At 37.7% G+C, this 23,720-nt stretch overlaps 3 protein-coding genes across 20 annotated transcripts; 1 reads left to right on the top strand and 2 right to left on the bottom strand.

The window, feature by feature from the left end:
- Positions 1 to 155: 155 nt before the first annotated feature.
- Positions 156 to 2,971, bottom strand: LOC122714326 (acetyl-coenzyme A transporter 1). Of its 3 annotated transcripts, none has more exons than XM_043935587.1 (9): positions 2,243 to 2,970; positions 2,099 to 2,169; positions 1,739 to 2,028; positions 1,508 to 1,662; positions 1,246 to 1,439; positions 988 to 1,172; positions 803 to 920; positions 508 to 723; positions 156 to 422 (listed from the first exon to the last, which is right to left on the bottom strand). In XM_043935587.1, the coding sequence occupies exons 2-9, from the start codon at positions 2,135 to 2,137 to the stop codon at positions 243 to 245; spliced, it is 1,377 nt and encodes a 458-aa protein (XP_043791522.1). In that variant the 5' UTR covers positions 2,138 to 2,169; positions 2,243 to 2,970; the 3' UTR covers positions 156 to 242. The 3 variants fall into 3 exon arrangements, with proteins under 3 accessions (XP_043791522.1, XP_043791523.1, XP_043791521.1); XM_043935588.1 differs by having other exon boundaries at positions 2,472 to 2,970; XM_043935586.1 differs by having other exon boundaries at positions 2,099 to 2,971.
- A 291-nt stretch (positions 2,972 to 3,262) lies between these two features.
- Positions 3,263 to 23,691, top strand: LOC122714306 (host cell factor 2-like). Of its 15 annotated transcripts, none has more exons than XM_043935537.1 (11): positions 3,270 to 3,451; positions 6,178 to 6,393; positions 6,994 to 8,208; positions 11,758 to 11,918; positions 16,156 to 16,313; positions 18,288 to 18,444; positions 18,514 to 18,810; positions 18,962 to 19,272; positions 19,447 to 19,793; positions 19,862 to 20,664; positions 20,736 to 21,168. In XM_043935537.1, exons 4-10 carry the CDS (start codon positions 11,765 to 11,767, stop codon positions 20,643 to 20,645), a joined length of 2,208 nt encoding a protein of 735 aa, XP_043791472.1. In that variant the 5' UTR covers positions 3,270 to 3,451; positions 6,178 to 6,393; positions 6,994 to 8,208; positions 11,758 to 11,764; the 3' UTR covers positions 20,646 to 20,664; positions 20,736 to 21,168. The 15 variants fall into 15 exon arrangements, 14 of the variants coding, with proteins under 14 accessions (XP_043791465.1, XP_043791472.1, XP_043791470.1 ...); XM_043935535.1 differs by having other exon boundaries at positions 6,468 to 8,208; XM_043935533.1 differs by having other exon boundaries at positions 6,463 to 8,208.
- On the bottom strand, positions 3,426 to 5,275 carry LOC122714308. 2 transcript variants are annotated; one of them, XM_043935542.1, is made up of 7 exons: positions 4,999 to 5,275; positions 4,789 to 4,918; positions 4,626 to 4,718; positions 4,272 to 4,542; positions 4,011 to 4,190; positions 3,788 to 3,936; positions 3,426 to 3,701 (listed from the first exon to the last, which is right to left on the bottom strand). In XM_043935542.1, the coding sequence occupies exons 1-7, from the start codon at positions 5,246 to 5,248 to the stop codon at positions 3,542 to 3,544; spliced, it is 1,233 nt and encodes a 410-aa protein (XP_043791477.1). In that variant the 5' UTR covers positions 5,249 to 5,275; the 3' UTR covers positions 3,426 to 3,541. The 2 variants fall into 2 exon arrangements, with proteins under 2 accessions (XP_043791477.1, XP_043791478.1); XM_043935543.1 differs by having other exon boundaries at positions 4,272 to 4,473.
- Positions 23,692 to 23,720: the final 29 nt, after the last annotated feature.

Genomic DNA, 23,720 nt, shown 5'->3' with positions numbered 1-23,720 from the left:
GAGAGAGAGAGAGAGAGAGAGAGAGAGAGAGAGAGAGAGAGAGAGAGAGAGAGAGAAGGCAAAAAAGTGAAATTGGAAAAATGTTCAGTCCATATTGCATTCATAAAATTGGAACACTTGATAGACGTGCGGGAAATAGACCCGGGCACACGCGATCAATGTACATACTCAAATTTAATTTGTACAATTTCTTAATAATTACAGGTACCGTATCAACAAGTTGCAAAATGGATTCAATACTGTTATCTATTTTGTTTTGAAAGAATAACTTTCCAAGCTGATATCGGTCTTGTCTGTAACAAATCCATTTTTCGTCGACCCCACCTCAACCAAGCAAATCCTATTATTAAGCACAAGATACTCTCTATGTAATATCCATCAAAGTTCATATTGCAAATACCATTGTGCGTGTTCGTGCAAAACTGAAAAGGAAATTTTTATATTCTCAAACGTGTTTTATAAGTAATTATTTATACTACGTCAAAAAGTTTTAATATTAATACCAACCTCCCTTTCCGAAATTGTGCTACAATCATTCGAGGAATCGGTGCTGCATTGTCGAAACGTTAATGGATCAACAAACCAAAGAGCTGCGGTTGCTGGCCAATTACCTCCAAGATTAGATAAAGTATTTAATAATGTCATGTAAGTACCACCGACTGCTGGATCGCTAATTTTTGCAAAAAATGCCATCGATGCCACAAACATACTACTTGTGAAAATCTGAGAAAAACGAAAGTAACATAAATGAAATTATTAATTTATATTATACTTTATCCCGTATTTTATTTTAATATTTCACCTGATGTATCATGTATAGACTTATTAAAACTATGAAATAATAGGCTGGAACTTGTCCCCCTGTTACAACATATGGTGTTAACCATACTAAAAATGCTGCTACAAGTCCAAAAGCTAACCTGTAAGATTTATTATACATATTTATCATATTTATTTATTTAATCCAAATACATATTTTTTAATCACCTATAAGGCATAGCTCTTATGTATACATCCATAGGTCTTGGACCTACTGTATATTTTGAGATTGCTAATGGTAGTAATATTTGTAAAGGTATCATAGGCACAGCCATAAGAGCAAACTTTTCCTTTGGTATACCAGCTTCTACCAGTTTTAAACCTGTTACAGCATCACAAGCAGAAAACCCTATCTGTAATTGGTATAAGCAAATTAATATTAAAAAAAGTTTAAATTTCATTATATTATATTTATTATTTACTAACCTTGGCAGTTAACAAAAATACAATGATAGTTTTTATAGATGGTAATTTAACAATGTTCCATAATAATTTGTAAGCATGTTTGACATCTGTATTTAGTTCTCCATCTTTATGCATTTTTTCTGAATCTTCATGTTTAAACAATGCAACTAAAGTGGTTGTAATTACAAATATCCAACCCCAGAAATAAAGAACATCTACAAGAAAGATTAATAAAACATAATTGTCAATTTTTCAATATATGTTACAATTTAAATTAATTTACCAGGCAGGGTCAAGATGCCTTTGCTAGAAGGAGTGGATCTTAAGTAAGTATTACAAAATTCTGCAGATTCTAATGCTATAAAAAATACATAACCAATGAAATATCCAGCAGTTTGTCCCACGCTATTACATGTTGATGCATATCCCACATTACATCTAAAACAAAAAAATATAAAATTTTATTGAAACAATATATATATTAACATGTTAATTGCAAATTATATATTTATACCTTTTTAACATAGTGAGTGCCCAACCATCTACAACAATATCTTGAGTTGCAGCTAATACATTTAGAGCAAAAAATATTATGGTCAACATTCCTATGTTTGGTTTTGAAGTTTCATTACCCAACCATTGATCTACATGGGTAGATAATAATAGCATAGAAAAACCCATTAAATATTGCGTTGGAATTAACCACGTTTTTCTTCTTCCAAATTTTTGAGAAAATACAGAATCTACTATTGGTGCCCAAAATAGTTTCAGAGAAAAAGGCCATTGGACAAAACTAAATTCAGCCTAATGGTAAATATTCATATAATATCATTTCTATCATTTGAAACAATTCCATATGGATATTATAAATTACCTGTTGACGATATGAAACATTTCTGTTCTGAAGTAACATAGGGATAGAACCACATAAGCCCAATGGTATTCCTTGTAACAGATATAAAAATAAAAGAATAGCTATGTTAGTCTCGTCACCTCGTAAATCGGAACGTTCATGTACGTGATTCGATTCGTGGACACCATCTTCCACTTTGTCGTCCTTTTCCATTTTTCTTCTAGTACCCATGGAGAACGATATAAGAGATCAACAATGATCTCGAACACTTTTCTTTATTTTCCAACGAAATAAATATTTTACGCGAGAGTTAAATTTTTAATCCTTAACTAAATTTTTAACAATGTTATCAAACATCTTGTTAGACGATAATTATCATTCTATTATAACATACCATCCTAAAATATTTCAGCGTAGATCCCTTGATCAAGTAACATAAACATTTCTAAACGGAAGAACCACTCACGCGACAATAAAATTAATTATTAATGTATCTTATTATAAATGTATTATCATTGACGTGGTCATTGCCAATATAACCTTAATTTTATTTGTATAAAATATACAAAAACGAAATGTATGCTTATATGAGAAATTGACAGATGATATTTTCATAAAAAATAAATACTTTTAAATATATCTTATAATTATGTTACGAACAACAAGTGACGAACAGCATCTCAAACTGTTTCGCTTTCATTAAGTTTGCGAGGTATCATTGAAAAAAATTTGCAATGGCTCGTAAATGCCACGTTGTTTTTCATTAAGGACACGTCAGTTATACTTTATCTTTTTCAATCTTAAAGCCACGTGTGAACCCTTTATTACTGAATATAATCAATTCAATAGAAGAGCAAAATACTGTAGCTAAATTTATTTGAACGAATTTATTTTCTCACATAAAAATATGCCTTTATACGATGTATAATATTTTCATAGCAATCAATTATTTCTTCAATGAATTTTAAAAGATTAAGATAATATTTGTAAAAATGAATGGATATTATTTAAACTAGGTCTACTATCTAGAAAAGTTACGTAATATATAATATTTAAATAAGAGGTCATTGACTATAAAGATTTCATAGTACCGTATTGTAAGTTACATAAGATAGTGACTATGCGCATGATCAGTACGCCATTTTTATTAGTGAGGAATAGTGGAGAAAGAAGAAGGATACGCTTATTTCAGTTTTGTTCGACGATTTAAGTGATTAATAATTCGTAGATTGTTAGAAAATAAACTTGATATGTTTGTTTGATTAATAACGAGAAAATAAGAAGAAAACTGTAGTCAAAAATATATTTACGGTTGATCATTTTGTTACTGTTCATTTATTCAGTCATGCGCATTAAAGTTTCCATTTTTGTTCGGTAAAATAATTATACTTTTATTTTTCATGATGATTTTTTTATTGCTTTAAATATTTTAATTAATTTCAAAATACAATTTTTTTATAAATTCTAAAATTTAAAAATTGATAAATTTTTAGGTTTTTTATTTTTTATAAGTGTACACGTTAGAATGTTACAATTACCTCCATTCGAACCAATAATAGTTGCTGTTTTTAATAATTTTTTAATACGAACATTTTCAAGTTCTTTAGATATGTTATTTAACAATCTGTAACGATATTAAATCGTGTGTGCAAAGTTTTTAAATTGTTTTTTATAAATTATCATAATAATAAAGAACAAATATATACGTACAAATTGTTAAGTTGACGTTCCAATGCTAATTTTCCAATAAAAAAATCAACATCTTTCCTATGATTAAACCAATAATTCCATTGAATTTCACATGTAAATCTAGCAATACATGATGGTGTCAAAGATGTTTCACTTCCATTTTCATCCTTCTATTTAACGTAAAAATTAAAATGAAATTCATAGTTGGAAATAATAATTAATAAAACAAAAATTGTAAAATCACCTTGGTAATGTTATTTTTTAGGTTTGCTAAGATATAATTCATATAAGCATCTTTGTCTTTAACATTCGATCGTTTCCTCCTTCCCGATACAACTCCAAGCGGAAGAAGAACGGGATTCGTTGCTAAAGCAGCAGCTGCACCAATTAAGGCAACACCTGCCAATGCTTTTAAAGCTACAGCCTGATGCAAATGATAACAATCGATAATATCTTAAGAGATATGATAAATGGACTAACAAATTGACTGCAAATTAATCATCACCTTTTGTGCTTGAATATTCGGATGTGAAGGAACATGTCCTCCTGAATGATTTGGCTCCACAGGTCCGAATTCTTCGCCATTAGCAAAAGTTCCTGAAATACCGTAACTACTACCACCAGAAACTGATCCTCCATAACTTGTTGGTCGGCTAAAGCTATATCCTCCGTAACCGTTATTAACATAACCATATTCTCCAGATACGCTGGAATCGTAACCACTGGGTTTTCGTGAACTTTCGCTTCCATAATTCGGCCGTGAATCAAATTTAATACTTGTGCGAAATTACATTAAGCATTTGAAATATTAATAAGAAAATTGGAAGGAATTATATGTAATATCAAATTAAGTGCTTACCTATCTCCTATTATACTTCCTTCGTAGAATACACTTCCACCTCCGGGTTTTTTTGTGCTTCCTCCTGGTGGTCCTTGAGTTTGCCAGCCGTATCTGGATATTCTTTCGATATAAAACTTACGCTTTCGTAAATTAATCGCATTTAAAAAGAAAAAAAAAATACCTGTCAACTGGTAAACGTTCGTCGAATTTAATTGGATATCGATTGTTTTCCACAGGGATTCTACTGTAGTATGAATCGGGTCGCATCGATGAATTAGAACCGTATTTGGATCCGCAACAAGAACTAGAACGTGCACGTCAATTCAAAATTCAACTTGCAATTCAAACGTGATGAAAAATAATTTCCAAAACGTAAAAATACTCGACTTATCTTTTGATTCGGATTCCAATCGTTGATCTGAAGCCCGTGATTGTTTATCCAAACGATCAAATTTCTCGTTACCAGACACTACGCTATTCAGGTACGACTTGGAAGAATTTTTATTACGCACGATATTCGCTAATAACTTATTTTCGGATTGTTTTTTAACGAATTCAGAAGTTGTAACAAATTCATTACTTTTCGCTAATGAACAACAAATAACGGTATACGTTAACAAAACACAAACGAATTGCGACATCGTGATAACAAGTCTCTAATTAGGTAATATATGATAATAGTTTTTCGAGAAGAAGCAAAAAAGATTTTATTAGTAGAAAAATGAACGTCACGAAGAAAAGTGATTCTTTCCATGAGTTTCACCTTTTTTATATAGTGGCCACGCATGGACTATTGTCGCGCATTGTACCCTTCAGGAGTGGTATCAACTTTCTTCCTGTCGTTACTTTATTTCAGAAAGTTATTCCATGTACGATATATTATATAATTATTTTACAAGTTTTTTATTTTATAAGAATTTTATTATTATATTAACCTCTATATTTATGCGTTATAAGTAATAATTAATATCACAACAGCAAATATTATTTTCGATATGAAAATTTTATGAACTTAGTTGCGTCCCTGTAATTCACGAAGCATGACCAAAAGATGTGCACTTCTGTTGGTGAAAATAAAAGTGTCATCAGTAAGTCGACAATATTTTTACCGTCACGCTAAGAATTTAATTAACTTCGCTTTGTTGCCGCAGTTTTAAGTGAAATTTCACATTTTGACAGAAAGAGCAACAGCAGATCAAATTTCGATTTATTTGTAAAAAGAATTATACATATCTATCACATATATACATAAAGAATAATGTTGGATCATATTTTTGTTCTTGTAAATAGATTCAGAACAAATGTCGATTGGCATTGTAGGAATTTCATTCAAATAGATGAATTTGTTCCTTATTCGAAACTTTTTAACTCTCGTTTATGATTTAGATAGATAAATATTTATTCATCATTCATCATTATTCATTATTCATCATTTTTAAGCTTCAACAGATTCATAAATATTTTTTTTTCTTTTTTTTTCTTTTTTCGAATAAAAATATTTCATTTTTTCTAATCATAATCAATGTTACAAAACACAATAGGATAATCTGTTCCGCCTGGATATTTTTAGTGCCTGTCGACTTAATAACCGTGTGTGGTACCACGTTACAACATTCTTGGTACAAAATTTATCCATCTATTGTGCGTGAATCGTTTGCAAGTTCGAAACAAAAGAAACGACGAGGATTTTACAATTGTGACGAAAGGAAGTATCTACAGTTTGTAATGAGAAGGATTTGGACGGACAAAGAGCGTAGTTCCTGTGAATCTTCTTGATATTGATTATGTAATAATTTAATTGGAATTGAATTTTTTAATATATATTTATATAAATATCTTATTCGTTTGTAACTAGAAAAGAAGCTAGCGAAAAGAGATTTGTATTCCGTGCAAAGGGATTGAAAAGCGCGCAGAGACATTATGGAGCTAATTTAGAAAGGAAGAAAAAAAGAGGAGGGAAAGGTCGTGGATAGAACGGGATGATTCGTTACGCGGGCGAGGTAAAAAAGAGAAATGAAAGCGAAGAAAGAGGAGGCAGAGATGGGTGAGAGGGGTGACAAGAGAGAAGATACGACGAGGACCAAGAGATCGCGGAATGGAACAAGAGTGGAGTAATCAATACGCATTCACACGCGGTGGCTAGCATCCCGTTTCCATGGTAACCGACGCTGGCGCATGCGCAACCTGACCAACGTCATACTGTTATAGAAATTTACTTATCGTCAGAGACAAGTCCGTCCGTGTACGGCGCGGAACCACCAATCGACGAGCTTCGACTCGTTTCAAATCCCTTCCACGATATTCCACGTGCATACATGTGCATCAACATTGCGTTTTAAACCTACTGCAAATCGAGATGCAATCCGGATCCAATTCTATTTTCCAGCGTTACAACAATAATCAGCGTTCGTTACAACGTGCACAGTATTTCGAAGAGAACGCTCAACACCGTGAATGAAATTCTATCATTTGTCCCTTCGACGACGTAAGAGCGAAAAGCAATATATTCGTTCCTCTTGGATCGAAATAAAGTTAATCGTGTACGATTGTTCCCACGATGATAGTCATGCTGATGTATCGTTGTCACTAGTAGGGGTACAGTAAAACGTTTGACTCTCGGATGTTCACCCCCCTCTGGCCAAGTCAGAGGGGATGGAAGCTGTGGAGTTTGCGGGAAACAGGGGGTGATTTTCCTTCAGGCGCCTGCGTCGAGTCCTCGATGACGACTCGTCGAGGTAGGTGCTCGACCCGGACGCAGTACGGAAGAAACGTCGAGCACGCAGAGTGCCGTCCTCGTGACACATCTTACTCTTTTTTTCTTTCCCCCTTTCGATCCATGGCAACAAGAAAACGTGGGAAAGCTTGCCCGGTGAATTGTCGAATTATCGAGAAGAATTGTCGAACATTGTTCGGTGAGCCTATAATTGGACGACGATAACAATAATTACGCGATATCCCCAGTTTTCTGTCGTTGCAGTGACCGTAAATGACGAGGACAGTTGATATCATAGTCGAGGATTATCATATGGCTCGATGTCGCGGCAAAATAAAATTAACGTGCAATTTTTGAACGATTTCGAACGATACAAGTGATATTTCATCGGAACATTTTTTTGTCAACATTCATTGCAAATATATATATATATATCTCGTGTAGTGAATAAGTATGGTCAATATGTCGCGGTGAGGCAATTTGAAGGATGAGCCTGGATGAGGTTTCGTCTATGGTGTGTCTATGTTAAAAAGATATCAGGGAACAATCAAACACTCGATCTGTCGATCGTTCTTACTTACTGCCACCAACAGAAAACAACAGGTTGAATTAGTGATATATCGATATCAAGTAAATATCAAGATATATCGAGAGATTTCACATTTCGCATCGTGTAAACCATTTCTCGGGCCACGTCATCTCGCACATTCGAACATCTGCCAATTAGACGATGTATTTCCGGCAAATCGCCAAGGTTAATCGCCGATAAGCATCCCGAGATGTTCTTACCACCATAAAGACAGGCTTAGTCGCATTTAATCGGTTGCATGTGGGTCACAAGTTGCATTCGCCAAACCTAACCGGATAGAAGGTTTACCGAGTAGAGAGGTAAGCTTGTTAAATTGCGTTACGCTCCAGCGTTACCGCGCTTCCACTAATATATAACGGTGTAATTAATTGTCTTCTTAATGCCCCTTTTCTTAATGCTTCTCTCTCTCTCTCTCTCTCTCTCTCTCTCTCTCTCTCTCTCTCTCTCTCTCTCTCTTGATTATTCTCATATTTTTCGGCGGGATTCTTCGAGGATTAACGTGGGTCGAAGCAGCCGAAAATCTTTTTTTCCTCCAATTTGTTACAAATTATCGCTCCTCGATTTATAGCACGTTTTCGATTGCACTAAGAGGAAAGGATGAAATTTCTGGATATTTCGCAAATCGTCAAATCGGTTAGGTCGAAGTCACGTGGTGAATGCGGTTTACAGTTAACCTTAACCTTCCGGAAAAATCAATTCTTCGTTTAATAATCAGGTGTTCTTCAAATCGTATCATCATCATCATCCATGATTTGACGAATGAAATTCTTTGGCACGAAATATATATGTTTCGAAGTGAAATTAATAAGAAAGATAGAAGATGCAATTTTTCTCGAGCTTGGAATCTTGGCATTCTTCCCTGAGAGGTTATTCGCCATTCAATCTTCCGCCGAATATATCTTCTGAACTGTACGATATTCGATAATATTGGCTGTCGTAAGGGGAAAGTGGGTATCGCCACCGATAGCACACTTTTCGAATCTTTGTTTGCATTAATTTCATTTATAGAAACCTAACCGGGACTATAATGCTCAGGGACACCGATACACCGAGCATCAAGGATTATCACATTTGGATTATATCTGTGATCTTGTTTTAAGGTTTCATTTTGCGCCGTCCGTACACAGTTTGAAACTAGACATCGAATATTTGAAAAAATTTGAACTCCTCGAGACGAGAAATCGTGGAAAGGAACGTTTTACATCAACATTTACATCGTTCGTGACGCGACACTTTACAGGCCGATTGTTTACTCGATTCGCATCAAACGTAGTCACATGAGAAATACGCGGGGGGTTATCCCACCGCAAGTGACACTAGTGACACGCTCGAGGGTTTCTAGTGGGTGTCATTCAAAATACGAGTCAAACGGCGAGGGACGACGTTTTACAACGTCGATGTTGACAGGGAACCGTCTCCACCCTACCACGATGCCCTTCCTCGTACGCGCAATCTTTAAAGGAACGGAAAACGTTTCTTTACGGGTGAAGAGGATGAGGAAATGGGATGGCGAAAATTAAAAATTCATATCACGAATCGAACACTCTCGAGTTCTCGGATGCTTTCATCCTCGTTTCTCAAGAGAGAAGAGTCGAAGGATCGACGCGACCAAGTTTTTCCGCCTCCTCTGTGCAACGACGACTTTTCGAGTTCGATGCTCGCTGGAACACGAAGGAGAAAGAAAAAAAAAGAAACGCGGGGAGAGACGCGAAGGGGAAGAAACCGGGTGAAAAGTGGTTCTTTGCATGCACATCCACCGTAATGAGAGAGTCATTCTTCTTGGTTCTCTCGCGAGTGGAAACTTCTTCGCGCGAAAGACGCTGTCATCTGCATAATTGAAAACTATGCATATACTCGCGAGTGAAAAAGAAAGAAAAAAAAAATATCCACGAATCCCCAATTCTTTCTTTAAAAGAAAAACTGTAGAAGAGAAAGAATTTTCTACGTATACATATTTCACTCTCCACGGAGTGAAATAATCGATACCCGTGCAATCGTCGTGAAAATACCGTACCATACTCTCTCCTTTCTTTAATTCTATATCCACTATATCCACATTTCGAACAAGAAGAGAAGATTGCTTTTCAAAATCTCGATATCACGCGTTTTTTCCTGAAAAATCGTCATCGACTCCAGGGGAAGGGGACGCAGTGGAAACGTGCTCGTCTACGAATCCTTGAACGAGCAACGAAACGGGCAAAGGAGCATCGAGTAATACAGAAATCAAGAGAAGTGAGAGTGTCGGCGCGGATGGAGGAAATTGTCTGACTACCCTCCCTTTTCGGTAACGCATCCCCTCGTGACTCGAGTTAACCAGAGAGAGAGGGAAGAAAGGCTTCCACTCCGGCTTTCAAGCGGAACGGGGGAATGAAAATCTGGTCGAATCTTGCGTTCGCGGCATATCGAAGCTGGGAAAAATAAAATTCCCGCCGCCGGTCGATAACGCGCCGGTTTCCGGCCTCGTCAGGGGAGGTTCGAAGAAAGGAAACGCTTCCCCGTTGAAGAGTCACCAGTCGATGGGATATCGATGGAACAATAGGGGGAAAAAATATTTTCCTCGAAGATAGAATTTATCTTCGAATTTCTCGAGCAGAGCGTTCGAAAGTAGATTTTCAAAGAGAAGTGACCAATAATTATCTATAATCTTCGATTATATTATTCTCTGCAATTCTGTAAAAATTTAGCCCTCCCTTAATCGAATGGAAAAGGAAAAGAATGGGAATGGAAGGGTGAGGTTGCGTTGATGTAGGCGACAGAAGTGTCGTCGTTAAAAAAAAGGTAAGCGCGCATAATCTTCGTGTATATACGATTGCAGAGCATTGGAAATGTGTGATGTAACACTCAAGAGATTGAAACGTTCGCGACACGACGCTTGAATTGAAAGCAAACGAGAACAAACGAGCCGCGTCTCTCGCAAATTTCCGTTGTTTCCGGGTTTCAGACGCCATTTCATATCGATTTGACAAAGTGTTGAAAACATAAAGTGTTGAAAACACGAAGTGTTGAAAACACAGTTAGAGAAAAACGCAAGGAGAGAAATATCGGATTCAATGTTCTATCGAAGCTTCTCGTAAACACAACGATTGTAAACACATCACAGAGAGGGGTTGCATTTCCATACATTTGAATTAAACCGCCCACCAGAATAGAACGTCCGCCACATCTACGGTTTTCTTTAACGAGATCGAGAGTTGTTGACGAGCCGGAAAATGGATTTTCATTAACTCGACGAAAATATTTTTCCTCCCTTCTCGATGAAACTTTCGCCTGAATAACGATTTTTATTCGCGATTTAATATTCGTTGGAACGGTGCAAACGCGTTTCATTCGTTACTTTCCCTCGAGATCTTTCCCTCCCGTTTCCTTGGCCGTGCTGTACACGCAGAACGTGGTATACGGGGGAATCCCATTTGTAGGAGCGTCTACCTACCGGCGAGCATATTGCCTTCCCAGACCTATTTGCGTACGCGTGTTTGGGGCGCGTGAGGGTGCATTCGTTTACCCGAAACTCGATTTCGAAGCTTCGGTAATTGAATTTCAAGTACGTCTACGTGGCCAGCTGTTGATACGTTTAAGGCCAATATGGGAGGATATTCCTTGTTTCCAGATCATCGCGTTAAATGATAACTCCATTTCCATTTCGATCCTTACCATCTTTCTTCTTTTTTTCTTGAATGTCTGCATATTTACTTTACTTTACTTTACTAGATTTACTTTACTCCCGATTTAATTTTCCTCGGCTCGGAGTTTAAAATCGATTAAAATTCGATCCCATGTTTCCCAATATTTTTCGATATTTTTCTTTGTGAACTAACTTGGAGATAACTTGGAGATTCGTCGTGTTGCAGGAGGAAAATGTGGAGCTCGGTTACCGCGGCCGGCACTGAGAACGGGCCCGCACCACCTTCCAGAAGCAAGCACAGCGCCACTTTACTCTCCGGCCACGTATATCTCCTCGGAGGACGAAACGGCAACCTTCCCCTCAAAGATCTTTGGCGATACAGCCTCGGTAAGTGGCAATTTTTTTCCCTTTCCTTTTAAGCTGTTAAACTGTTTCTGCCTTCGAAAGAAAGAATTGAAAAACGCGAGACTCGTGGAAAGGGGATGAAGAAATAAAAATTAATACGCGATGTCTGAGCACATCGGAGGAACAACATCTCTGACCAACGCCACCCTACCATCTCGCTCGGTGAACGAGAGGGTGCGCGAGGGAATTTAAACGGGGTTCAGTCTGATCAATAACACGCCATTATTAAAGCCAACGTCCGTGTCAACTAAATCCGCGATACTCCACAATTATACCTGTTTCCACGGGGATCGTGGACGTATATTAATTGAACCCTCGTGCGATAATCGCCTCGTTTCGACTTCGAAGAGGATATTAACCGGATATCCGTTTGACTCGGTCAACATTTTTTCAGCGATAAGGATCATTCGGTTGAACCTAGCCAAGTTTCGATTGGCAACGCTTTAAAGGTATTCCCCGTAGACTTTGTTTTCGGACTCGATCGATATCGAGAATTGCAGGCGGATTTTAAATTCGCTCCCTTTTCGAAACGGCGCTATTCGAATCGATTCGAAACACGAGGCGGAACCACCTCGTTACGATTCGATATATCGCGTGAATATGTAAAATGTGAAGCGGATTCGTCCAATGGGGTAATAGAATTTGCAATGTTTGATCGTGGCTTCGAGATGCCCTATTCATCAGCGTGGATTGTTCGAGTACAAGTTTGGGTGAATATTAAAGCGGTATCAGAAGGGGTTGGTTCGTCTCCCAGGGGGGCAAAATACTATCCAAGAGCCCCTCGGCGTGTTTTCAAAGCATCGTCGATATACTTGGTCTCGCGGAAGTATTATTTGGGACCGCGAGAGCGCTTCATCTTTTTGTTCTTTCCACCCTCTCCTCCTGATTGTTTAGCTTTCGAGCAGAGTTTATTCGTTAAATTTGGATAGAATCCACGATTTTGTCCAATAGTTTTTTTTTATCCAACGCTCTGATCGAGTTTCTTCCCGATCTTTCCCTTCGGTAGCAGAAGAGCACTTTCAACAGGGGACAAAAGAAGCGCATTGCTTCTTCTTCTTCTTCTTCTTCTTCTTCTTTTTCTTCGTAGCTCTAGCTAGATACGACACGTTTGTTCGTAATCAATATCGGGCATCTTTAGTGCCAGACACTGCAACCACTTCACCCAGCACATTATGACTCTTATGTAAATTTCACGCTCTTTGTTCCCGAGCACGTTCCACGAAACCGTGACTCGGATAAATTTTAAGCGGTGAAAAAATATTTCTTTCGATTTTCGCTTAGAAAAAGGAAAAAGACAGAGAGAGAGAGAGAGAAACCTTGTTTCCCTCCTTCGCTCGCACGATACTTCATGCGCCGTTGATTTCCTTTATTTTTTTCTCCGACTAGATTAGGGGAGCGTCCCTTCTCTCTTTTCGCAAAACTTGCGAAGGGTAAAGAAGAACCGTCCGTTCTTCCTGTTAAATCCATCCGATGAAGGAGCAAGGTTTTAACGCACCCTTCAAAACCGCGTCTCGCTCAAATGAATTCAGAAGGTTTTATTCGATCCCCCTTTATGTGTTTTTTTTTTTTTAAAGATTTTAAAAAAAATCCTAACTTCGCTCTTCCATTCGAGATTATTATCTCTCCAACTCCGTTTCTCCGCGTCCTTGACACTGCTTACATTTAATCCCTCCCTCGAACTCCCATCCGCTCTTACCACCGTGTTCCTCCGTTTCTTAAGAAGCCCCAACCAAAAGCTTCGAGGATTTATTTCAGAGAGGTAGATCGCAGGGGCGGGGTGAAAGTGCGTTCGAAAGATTTTCTAGATCGTGGTACACCCCCTAGAGACGTCTCTTCTCGCGTGTGTCTGCCTCCTCCTCCACTCTCCCCTTTTCTCTTTTAATTTTGCGCAACGTTGCTCCCCGATACAACTCACCTTCCGATCGTGCTCTTCCACTACTTTCGAAGATGCTCTCAAAAAAAATAAAGGTTTACAAGGATTATTGTCGAGAAAGTTCAGTTTCATTCACGTCGTGCTCTTTCACTTACACCTTCTTCTAATTCCGAAAATGCTGTCAAAAAAATAAAGATTTACAAGGATTATTATCAAGTGGAAGAAAGTTCAATTTCTTCTTCCGCAAAGTGGGCCAACACATCGAGAATAATTAAATAGTCGTGAATAGTTAATGAATAATTGAATTTGGTAAAATAAAATCTGTACGTGTTATTGAATGAAGGTTTACAAGGATTACTATCGAGTGGAAGGAAATCCAGTTTCATCGTGCTCTTTCACTTTCTACCTTCTTCTACTATTTTTGAAGATGCTCTCAAAAAAATAAAGGTTTACAAGGATTATTATCGAGTGGAAGATTTCTTCTTCCATCAAGCGTCGTGAGGGAATAGTTAATTAAAACGCGTGTTAGAATAAAATCTTCTACCTCCTTCTATTATTTTTGAAAATGCTCCCAAAAAAATAAAGGTACAAGAATTACATCGAGTGGAAGATTTCTTCTTTCGCAACTTTCTTCTTCCATCAAACGTCGTGAGGGAATAATTAATGGATAATTAAAACGCGTGTTAGAATAAAATCTTCTATCCTTTTCTATTATTTTTGAAAATGCTCTCAAAAAAATAAAGGTACAAGAATTACATCGAGTGGAAGATTTCTTCTTCGGCAATGTATCAAGCGTCGTGAATCTGTATTGAGTGAAAGATTTCTTTTTTCGCAACTTTCTTCTTCCATCAAACGTCGTGAGGAATAATTAATGGATAATTAAAACGCGTGTTAGAGTAAAATCTGTACGTTGAATGAGAGTTTACAAGGATTACTGTCGAGTGGAAGGAAGTTCAGTTTCATCGTGCTCTTCCACTTTCACCTTTTTCTACTTNGTGGAAGATTTCTTCTTTCGCAACTTTCTTCTTCCATCAAACGTCGTGAGGGAATAATTAATGGATAATTAAAACGCGTGTTAGAATAAAATCTGTACGTTGAATGCTGTCGAGTGGAAGGAAGTTCAGTTTCATCGTGCTCTTCCACTTTCACCTTTTTCTACTTCCAAAGATTTTTTCAAAAAAATAAAGGTTTACAAGGATTATTATCGAGTGGAAGATTTCTTCTTCCATCAAGCGTCGTGAGGGAATAGTTAATGGATAATTAAAACGCATGTTAGAATAAAATCCGTACGTTGAATGAGGGTTTAATTAAGGATTATCGAGTGGAAGGAAGTTCAGTTTCATTGTGCTCTTCCACTTTTATCTTCTTCTACTATTTTTGAAGATGCTCTCAAAAAAATAAAGATTTACAAAGATTATTATTAAGTAAAAGAAAGTTCAATTTCATCGTGCTCTTCCACTTTCACCTTCTTCCAATATTTTCCAAAATGCTCTCAAAAAATATAAAGGATTATTATCGAATAGAAGGTTTCTTTCAAAGTGGGCTAAGGTATCATCATGAGGGAATAATTAACGCGTTATAGAATAAAATCTGTACGTTGAATGAAGGCTTACAAGGATTATTATGGAGTGGAAGGAAGTCCAGTTTCATCTTACTCTTCCACTTGCACCTTCTTCCACTACTTTCAAAAATGCTCTCAAGAAAAATAAAGATTTCACATCGTGTTTTTCCACTTGCACCTTCTTCCACTACTTTCAAAGATGCTCTCAAGAAAAATAAAGATTTCAGTTTCACATCGTGTTTTTCCACTTGCACCTTCTTCTAATTCCGAAGATGCTCTCAAAAAAATAATAATCCTTTACAAAGATTATTATCGAAGGTTTCTTTCAAAGTGGGCCAATATAGAGCGTCGTGAGGGAATAGTTAACGGATAATTAAAACGCATGTTAGAATAAAATCTGTACGAGGGTTACAAGGATTATTGTCGAGTGGAAAAAAGTTCAGTTTCTTCCAAAGCGGAGCAATACATGGATCGTCGTGAGGAAATAATTAATGGATAATTAAAACGCGTGTTAGAATAAAAATTATACGTTGAATGAAGTGTGGAAAACGATCTCTGGTAAATACCGGTGGTATTTTTCTTAACCGCGACTTCACCCCTCCCCCTCGCGCGTATAATAACTCGGGAAAGAGGAAAAAAGCGAGGCTGCATAAATCTCGTTTGTCCTCGACTCGATCTCCCTTTCCTCGCAAAGGGTCTGTCTGGGTCTGCATGTGAAAAAAAACTGTTTTGGGATAACGAGTCGACGCGTGTTGTTAACCCTTTCTTCTATTTTCTTTTCCCAGCCGACAGTAAATGGGAGGAATTGCATCCTGGGGGGGAAAGGCCGCCGGCACTTCAGGAGCACAGCGCGGTCGCTTACAAGGATTGCCTTTATATCTTTGGGGGTGAGCTCGGATTTTCCGCGGGCACGGAAACGCCGCTTTGGGTCTACAATGTCAAGGTAACGTATCACCTAAGGCCAAACCTTTCCCCTTCTCGAGAAAGGGCTTGCAGGGCGAACGTGAACGGAACGAAAGGGGAAACCGTCAAGACTCGATTCCTCGACATCTCTCTTGAGATCGCGTGTGACTGTCTCATCCTCCACGGTTAAATTTCGTTGGTCGAAATTTCGTTCCGTCCGAATTTAAGCGATTCGATTTAGGAAAGTGGGGTAAGGGTAGGGCCTCGAGGCTACCTCGCTTCTTCCTGTCGTCGAGGATCTACACCCCTTTGGTCGGGTAAATCGAACGAAACACCATGTTGGCCTTGATTGACAATATCTTGCTTCGATGCTTTTCAGAGGATTAAGATTAAGAACGTTATTCTTCTTATTTGCTTCAAATTGATTATTTATATTCTTTTCGAGTTTTATCCAACTTCTTTCATCCTCTTCGCGAATTACGATTCTTTATCATTTCTTTATCGTTCTCTGATCGAATCTGACGATTTTTCGTAACTAACCGGTGTCAACACCTCTCGCTTCCCTCGAAATTGAAACGCTCATCCTCCCAAGGGTTTCTCTCCACCCTCAACCTGTACGTGTTGCCGATCATTAAAAATTGATAAATTCAGGCTACGCACGAAGGTTCCTCAGTTCCTTCTTAATAGTTTATATATATCTTCCTTTCAACGGGGGGTGCGAAAAAATAGAGGAAGAAGGGATCTGCAATAATCTCGAGTGATTTTTCCTTCGTTCTTCTCGCGTATAAAAATTATCTCCGTTTAATTTTTCGCGCGCAATCTAAACTTTCTTTTTTTTTTTTTCCTCCTTTCCTCGGTCGCCATGGTTACTTTGCTCCTCTGCATTTTTGCTCATTGAACCATGACACACAGGGACATTCCCCGCCCTGCTTGTCTCCTCGTAATGTATTATTGAAATCCGCGTTACGAATGCGCCCGGCAAACCCGATTGGTTAAGCCAGAGGGGTTGCCTCGCGGTTTGCTCTCTCTCCACTTCGTCTTCTCTTCGTTAAAATTCTCTCTCTCTCTCTCTCTCTATATATATATATATATATATATATATATATAGCGAATCGAAGGTGAAGGGGAAAAATGGTATCCAGACGAAACCTTTTCTTTTCTTTTTTTTTATCTTCTCTTTCCCTTTCTCCTTCTTTTTCTAATTCAACTCGATAATTAATCGAAAGATCGATTCTTCGAAGATCATTTCGATCATTTCGAAGATTCAAAAATTATCATTCGTAAACTGTTTTCAACGCTAATTTCGCGGCGTTTTTAACGTCGATGGTGGATTTAGCTAGTATTCCACCCTCTCGCAACCCCCTCGTATAATACGGGGGTAGTACGCAAGTGGCCTATCAACTTTAGGCACGTACTTCGAGTTACGTAATTACTTTCAGCACCCTTGCCGTATATAGCTTGTACACCTTCCTCCCATCTTTCTCTCTCTCTCTCCTTTCTGCGCGTAAGATCCGCGGACCCTTTGGCCCCTGAGCCAACGCATATTTCTTTCCTTTCGTTGAGACGGCGCGCCCGTTGACCGACTCGAGATAAAAAAGACTCGCTGATTGCCTATTTCAGAAATATTGTATAATTCACGGATCCCCCGTTATTTCTCGCGTCTTCCATAATATCGGCTATTTTTCTCCCTTTCTAATAATGCCCTTCCCTCTGACGAACAAATCGTGCGTCACTCACGTAATGTAAACGTCCTACATCTTTTCATCGGCGTTCATTTTTTTTTTTTTTTTTTTTCAAGGTGAAGTTTTTAATAATAGATCGATCTAACGAGAGCGAGAGCTTTATATTTTATACGCTTCCCCCCCCTCCCCCCCTCTCGAATAATTTCAACCGCAAAATTCTATCTTCGGAGGGGAAACAGGAGAATCGGAAAAAGGAGAGCCGATCTCGAAACGAAAGTGATAACGTATTCTCTGTATCATCTGTTGATCGAGGATATTCGCTATGTTTCTAGAGCAACGTGTGGAGGAAGGTGAGGGCGCAACGAGGTTGCGCCGTTCCAAGAGGTCGAAGAGGTCACACCGCTTTGGTTCATCGCGGCCAGATGCTCATTTACGGTGGTTACCAGGATTTGCGTGGCAGCTCTCCGGAATTATGGGCATTTCATTTCGGTAAAACAATCTCTGGTTATTTTAAACAGACATCTACGATTTCGGTTTTTAATGCTCCATCGCTTTCAGAGACAGAATCGTGGCATCTTCTGTCCTCGAGCGAGAGTGGGCCAGCGGCGAGGCACAAACACTCGGCCGTGTTGCACGGCGACGCTATGTACATTTACGGCGGTATGACCGATCTTCAAGAGAGAAGCGATTGCTGGAGATGGGACGTGAATACTGCCTCTTGGTGCCTGTTAAGGAACAAACCGGGACCGGGCCCCCTTCACGGCCACGCGGCCTGCAGGCTCCCCAGTTGTATGCTAATTTTTGGCGGGGAAAGCGGTGGCTTGGCCACGAACGAACTCTGGAGGTTTCATTTCGGTAAAAATTAGTATGAATTGTTATACATCTCTTCTTGATGACACCTCTGTGACCACTTATATTCCGTATATATATATATATATATAAAGTATCCAAAGTGGTTGCAAAGCGGTTGACAGATCGTTACAGGTTGATTGAAATTTGTTGAAAGGTACGGAAACGTGGGAAAAATTATCAGTGCCAGGTCCCAAACCCCAACCAAGAGCGGAGAGCGTCGCGTTAGCGGTTTCCGAACTGTTGATTCGAGGGACCAATATCGATAATTCGAAGCCGAAACCGAAGAATCAAAGGACGAGGCTGTGCAACAACAGGATATCGCCCAATGAAGCGCCAGCCAGGCCGAGCTTTCTCAAGGAGATTTCTAAATTATCACAAATTAATCTTTCACGGTTGAGCCATCCAACCAAGTGCAGCTATTCCGTTTTAAGTGGGCAGGACGATAACGAGGAAAGTCCCCAAGAGGTACGTACTTTACTTTATAATATAAAGTAATAAAACAATTTCTTCTTCTTCTTCTTCTTCTTCATCTTCTCTTTCGATTTTTGAAATTGCACACGTGCACCTACTGCATCAGTGGTAGTTCATCAGTATTACACGCACACGAAACGCATGTGACAAATACAAGCCTGCCTGCAGGCGAATACGTATTATCCGTTTCAGCAAGTGGACTCGGAAGTTTGCGAGCCATCGACGGGGATGGTGAAGTCGCGAAGCGCCAACACGTTGGCCCGTCGAAGGCAAAAACCTGCGGAAACTGCGTCGAAAAACGCGGAGGCTAGTTGCAACAATCCGACCAACAACTCTGGAATGACCAGAGATCCTATCTCGGTGCCGAATTTCCGCGCGTTGACACTACCCACCCCCGTTCTCACGCCTGTGGAAGCAGCAAGGCTCGTGTTCGTCGACCTGGACGAGAATAGCGACAACGAAGAACGAACGGAACCTCCTACCTCCAGGCTGATAGAGGTGCAGGAGGAGAAACGGTGAGAGATACTCCTCCAGCGAATGCGCGCTATAACGTGAATAACAGAATTTCTGCGAATTTTTCCAGAGATTTCGCGGCCGTGCACCAAGCTTGCCAACCGACGCGGGGCGAGAGTTACAGCTCTCACCTTTACGAGGCCGCGCTTCAAACGCCAAAAACGCCAACCACCTCGAAAATTCCCACCTCGGCTTCGGTTCGATTCGCCGACTTGGAAGAGGGTGAGGAGTCGACGTCAGATTACGCGAGCATAGAGGCCAGAAGTCCTGGGGATCCCCTCGCGGACGACGATTGGCCGTCGGGTCGAAAGAGCAAACAGTACCGTCCCATGGTCACGCCGTCGACGATACGCGAGGGCCAATTCGGCTTTTGCAATCCGAATTATCTTGGACTGGACGAGACGAAGAATCATCATTACCATCATCATCACCACCATCAGCAGCAGCAGCAACAGCAGCAGCAACAGCAGCAGCAGCAGCAGCAGCAGCAACCTCAAGATGGGAAGTACGCGAAATTATTGAACAGCCCACCGGACAGTGTTTTAGAGGACGAACCAGGAAGATCTGCCTCGCAGACATTCGCGGAACTGTTGGAGCTTCAAGAAATCAAAAGAGTGCCGAGGGCACCGCCTAAAAGTTTACCGTTAGGTTCTCCGTCTAGAAGAGCAGTCAGTGCGTCGAGGGCCGAAAGGCAAAGGGCGAAGGTCGCCGCGATTGAAGAGTCCGAGACGCCTTCGTACGGACCAGCGCCTCTTTACGTGTTTTTAGTTGGAGGGAAGGAGAAGGGCCAGGTCACGGTGTTCGCGAGGCCCGTTTCATTGTGGAAATTGCAATTAGCGCCACACATCTTTTAAAGAAACAAAAATATGATAAGTAAGTTCATTGATTTTATTTTATATTTTTTTTTTCTTTTTTATTAATCTTATCTAATATTTCTCTTAAAGATTTCCTCGAGTCGAGTCCTCGAGTCAATCGAAGAAAGATTTTTCCTCAGAAAGACTTCCTCCCGATTTTGTGTTTTAAAATATTAAGAAGAAGAAGAAGAAGAAGAAGAAGAAGAAGAAAAAGAAAAAAAGGCGACCGATAAATGCACTTTTCTTAATTGCCAAATGTTATATCATTGCAATTAATCATGTTTAGCTCGTAGAAAGAGGGCTTTTCTAGTTTTCTATATTGATATATTTATTGTTGAATACAACGTTTGTTCAGGTAATACGCACTTTACTTCAAAAGTCTTGTCAAGTCCATTTTCTAGTCATTTTTTTATAAATAGTATTCAACTCTTTTAAGTATTCGATATTATATTATATCGGAAAGTATATAATTAATATACAGTGCAATATGTGAAATGTGATTAGAATGTAAGTAATTACTTACTCTTTTACAACTTTGGATAATGTATATTATTATTCCACAGTTATTTTCTTTAAATTATTTTTCTTCTTTTTCTATATCTAATTATCATTATATCAAATTAAGAAATATTATGTTATATAAAATAATTTTAAAAATGAGTAAGTATTCTCTCTCTTTTCTTTTGAATAAATATATTTGAATACTACATTGTTAAATAAATATTTACATAATGATAGAATTCTCTTAAATGATATAACATACACATTATTGATTTATCTGTATGCAGATAATAATAGTATGGATTCTGAATTCAAATTTAATTCACTGATTTTTTTCTCGTGCATTTTAAAATAATTGTAATAATAATCATCATAAATCATATTTTTAAATCAGTGAATGAAACCGGAAAATATTGTATTCTTTAATAATGATTGTTCTATTATTTGATTTACAGAGCAAATGTTAATATCAAAGCGCAAGTCAAACGAGTGAAATGTGCAATCCTTTGTCTACGACTGCGTTCTTTCAATCTTAAATGGTATACGTAGCATCTTATAAGAATTATGATTAAGATCGAAACTTTAGATCCACGTTTGTTATATTATACATGATACAATTTTTCATATTATAGTGAATAATACGAGTGATAGATTATTTAAATTTTTTGATTCGAAAATTGAGAGATAACATCAAAAGACTCGCCTGATCTGCGCTTAACTGCCATCGACTGTGAACATGATATGCATAGAAAATAAAATAGAATTAAAATGTAATAAGCTCGACGTGTTTGACGTTTAAAACATTCTGAATATTAAATGGAAATCAATGTGTGATTGTGCCCAATTGTGAATAATTAAAGTACGTTTCAATTATTTGATAAAAATTAGATTTTTATAAGAAGATAGATAAATTTTAAGTGGAATTTTCTCGTCGATAATCTGAAAACTGGACTAAAATCTAGAAATAATTAATGAAAACCAGTACGATTGATTTTCGTTTTAACTTCATCACGAAAGGAGATATTTCTAACGCGCGAAACGTACAATCGTATAAAAAAAATTGTGTTCTAAAAATATTATAGGGAATATGTATAAAACAAAAGAATCAATGAAGTCAAAAGTCTTTAACTATGACTGTATTTATGATGCTAGCGTATCATAGATCTGATAGATATATCATAAGCGAAGAAAATGGTAAAATACGATGGAAGATCTCTTGTTCATGTAGAGTTTTTATGCCCACAAAGGCCCAATACATGTAATCCATCCATATATAGTAGCAAAGGTCAACGTGGAACCTCATAGGCTGAATATTAAAATACTTTGTATTCATAATAATTTTATATTCATTTCATATGAAACATAAGAATAGAAAAATTTATCTGTCCAAATGTTAATTTCTCTTGTAGAATATTTTATAATAATAAAACTGTGTTTAGGATTTAGTAAGGGCATGTGCAATATGTACATATTATATAGATGTATATAAGTATTCTTTGTTGAAATTAAAACTCTGTTTAACAAAATTATTTTTGGTAATATTCAGCTAGAGGCCGCAAGCACCCGAAAAAAATCAATGTTTTCCATTCGTAGCACTAGTCAATTTTACATTTTACAATCATTGTACAAACAAGATTAAGATAAATGTTTCGTAATGTTATTTCTCTCCTAGAATTTTTTAGCCTAATATTTATTCATTTTCAATATGTACAGTATTATCCATGATATTTTTTTGCATTATATAAATAATTGTTCCCGCAATCTTGACCATTTTGGCAAGAAATTAACAATTATAATTAATTAATTAATCGTACGAAATATACATATATACCGCCTTTAAATTTTCGATTATCTTGTAATTTCATAGTTCTATAAGTTTAACCAATTTCGTACGACGTACAACTTAATTTAACGAGAAAATAAATTTTATAATTTAAAATGAAAGTAAAAGCCAAACAGAAGCATATATTTAAAATAATTAACATTTCCGCGTAAATATTATTTTAAGTCCTATACATGAATAATGCAATCTGATAGTCAATTATGATCGTATCGTTAAATATATCCGTTGCCAAATATGTACCTATTTCTCTTTAGAATGTTTTGCCTCATAAACAAGATTCGGAGTATAAGCTCGAAGATGTGGGTCAGTTCACAAAATGAACAAAAAAAAAAAAAAAAAGTAACAGTGTAGCTGATTTGAGTGCCTGTACTTCATGCAAATATATGCATCTCATATTTTTCTGGACACGAATAATTTTTCGGAAAATATTTACCATATTATCTTCTGGCTTATGCTTCTCTTTAACATTATTCATAATTATATGTTGTATAAACGAGGCGAATGGAAATAAAATACATGAAAAGGCGGTATTATAATATAATGTGAATAAAAAAAAAAAAATAAATCGCGTGTTGTTCCAGTGGAATCTCATATCACAGAATGCAGTATTTTTTCAACGAGTAAGCCTTACGTAAAGCAAATGACCCGCACTTTCTGATTTTTCTATGTTAAATGTCAGACAATATATGTATATTATATGTATATCTATTTATATGTCTCCATTTAAATGA

Source organism: Apis laboriosa, unplaced genomic scaffold (assembly GCF_014066325.1).
Source record: "Apis laboriosa isolate Shangri-la unplaced genomic scaffold, ASM1406632v1 scaffold29_cov151, whole genome shotgun sequence".
In the NCBI taxonomy this organism is placed as follows: Eukaryota; Metazoa; Arthropoda; class Insecta; order Hymenoptera; family Apidae; genus Apis; species Apis laboriosa.
The sequence above is the reverse complement of the archived record's forward strand: the minus strand, read 5'-3'. Positions and strand labels throughout refer to the sequence as shown.

Excerpts from the sequence above, each read along its gene's own strand:
- LOC122714326 (XM_043935586.1), bottom strand. The coding sequence starts at position 2,308 with ATGGGTACTAGAAGAAAAATGGAAAAGGACGACAAAGTGGAAGATGGT. Across the intron at positions 2,029-2,098 it reads ATGTTTCATATCGTCAACAG|GCTGAATTTAGTTTTGTCCA; the intron begins GTAATTTATAAT and ends ATTTACCATTAG. Across the intron at positions 1,173-1,245 it reads TATTTTTGTTAACTGCCAAG|ATAGGGTTTTCTGCTTGTGA; the intron begins GTTAGTAAATAA and ends TACCAATTACAG.
- LOC122714308 (XM_043935542.1), bottom strand. The coding sequence starts at position 5,248 with ATGTCGCAATTCGTTTGTGTTTTGTTAACGTATACCGTTATTTGTTGT. Across the intron at positions 4,191-4,271 it reads CGAATATTCAAGCACAAAAG|GCTGTAGCTTTAAAAGCATT; the intron begins GTGATGATTAAT and ends CATTTGCATCAG. Across the intron at positions 3,702-3,787 it reads GAACGTCAACTTAACAATTT|ATTGTTAAATAACATATCTA; the intron begins GTACGTATATAT and ends ATATCGTTACAG.
- LOC122714306 (XM_043935527.1), top strand. The coding sequence starts at position 3,423 with ATGCGCATTAAAGTTTCCATTTTTGTTCG. Across the intron at positions 11,919-16,155 it reads TCTTTGGCGATACAGCCTCG|CCGACAGTAAATGGGAGGAA; the intron begins GTAAGTGGCAAT and ends TTCTTTTCCCAG. Across the intron at positions 16,314-18,287 it reads TTTGGGTCTACAATGTCAAG|AGCAACGTGTGGAGGAAGGT; the intron begins GTAACGTATCAC and ends CTATGTTTCTAG.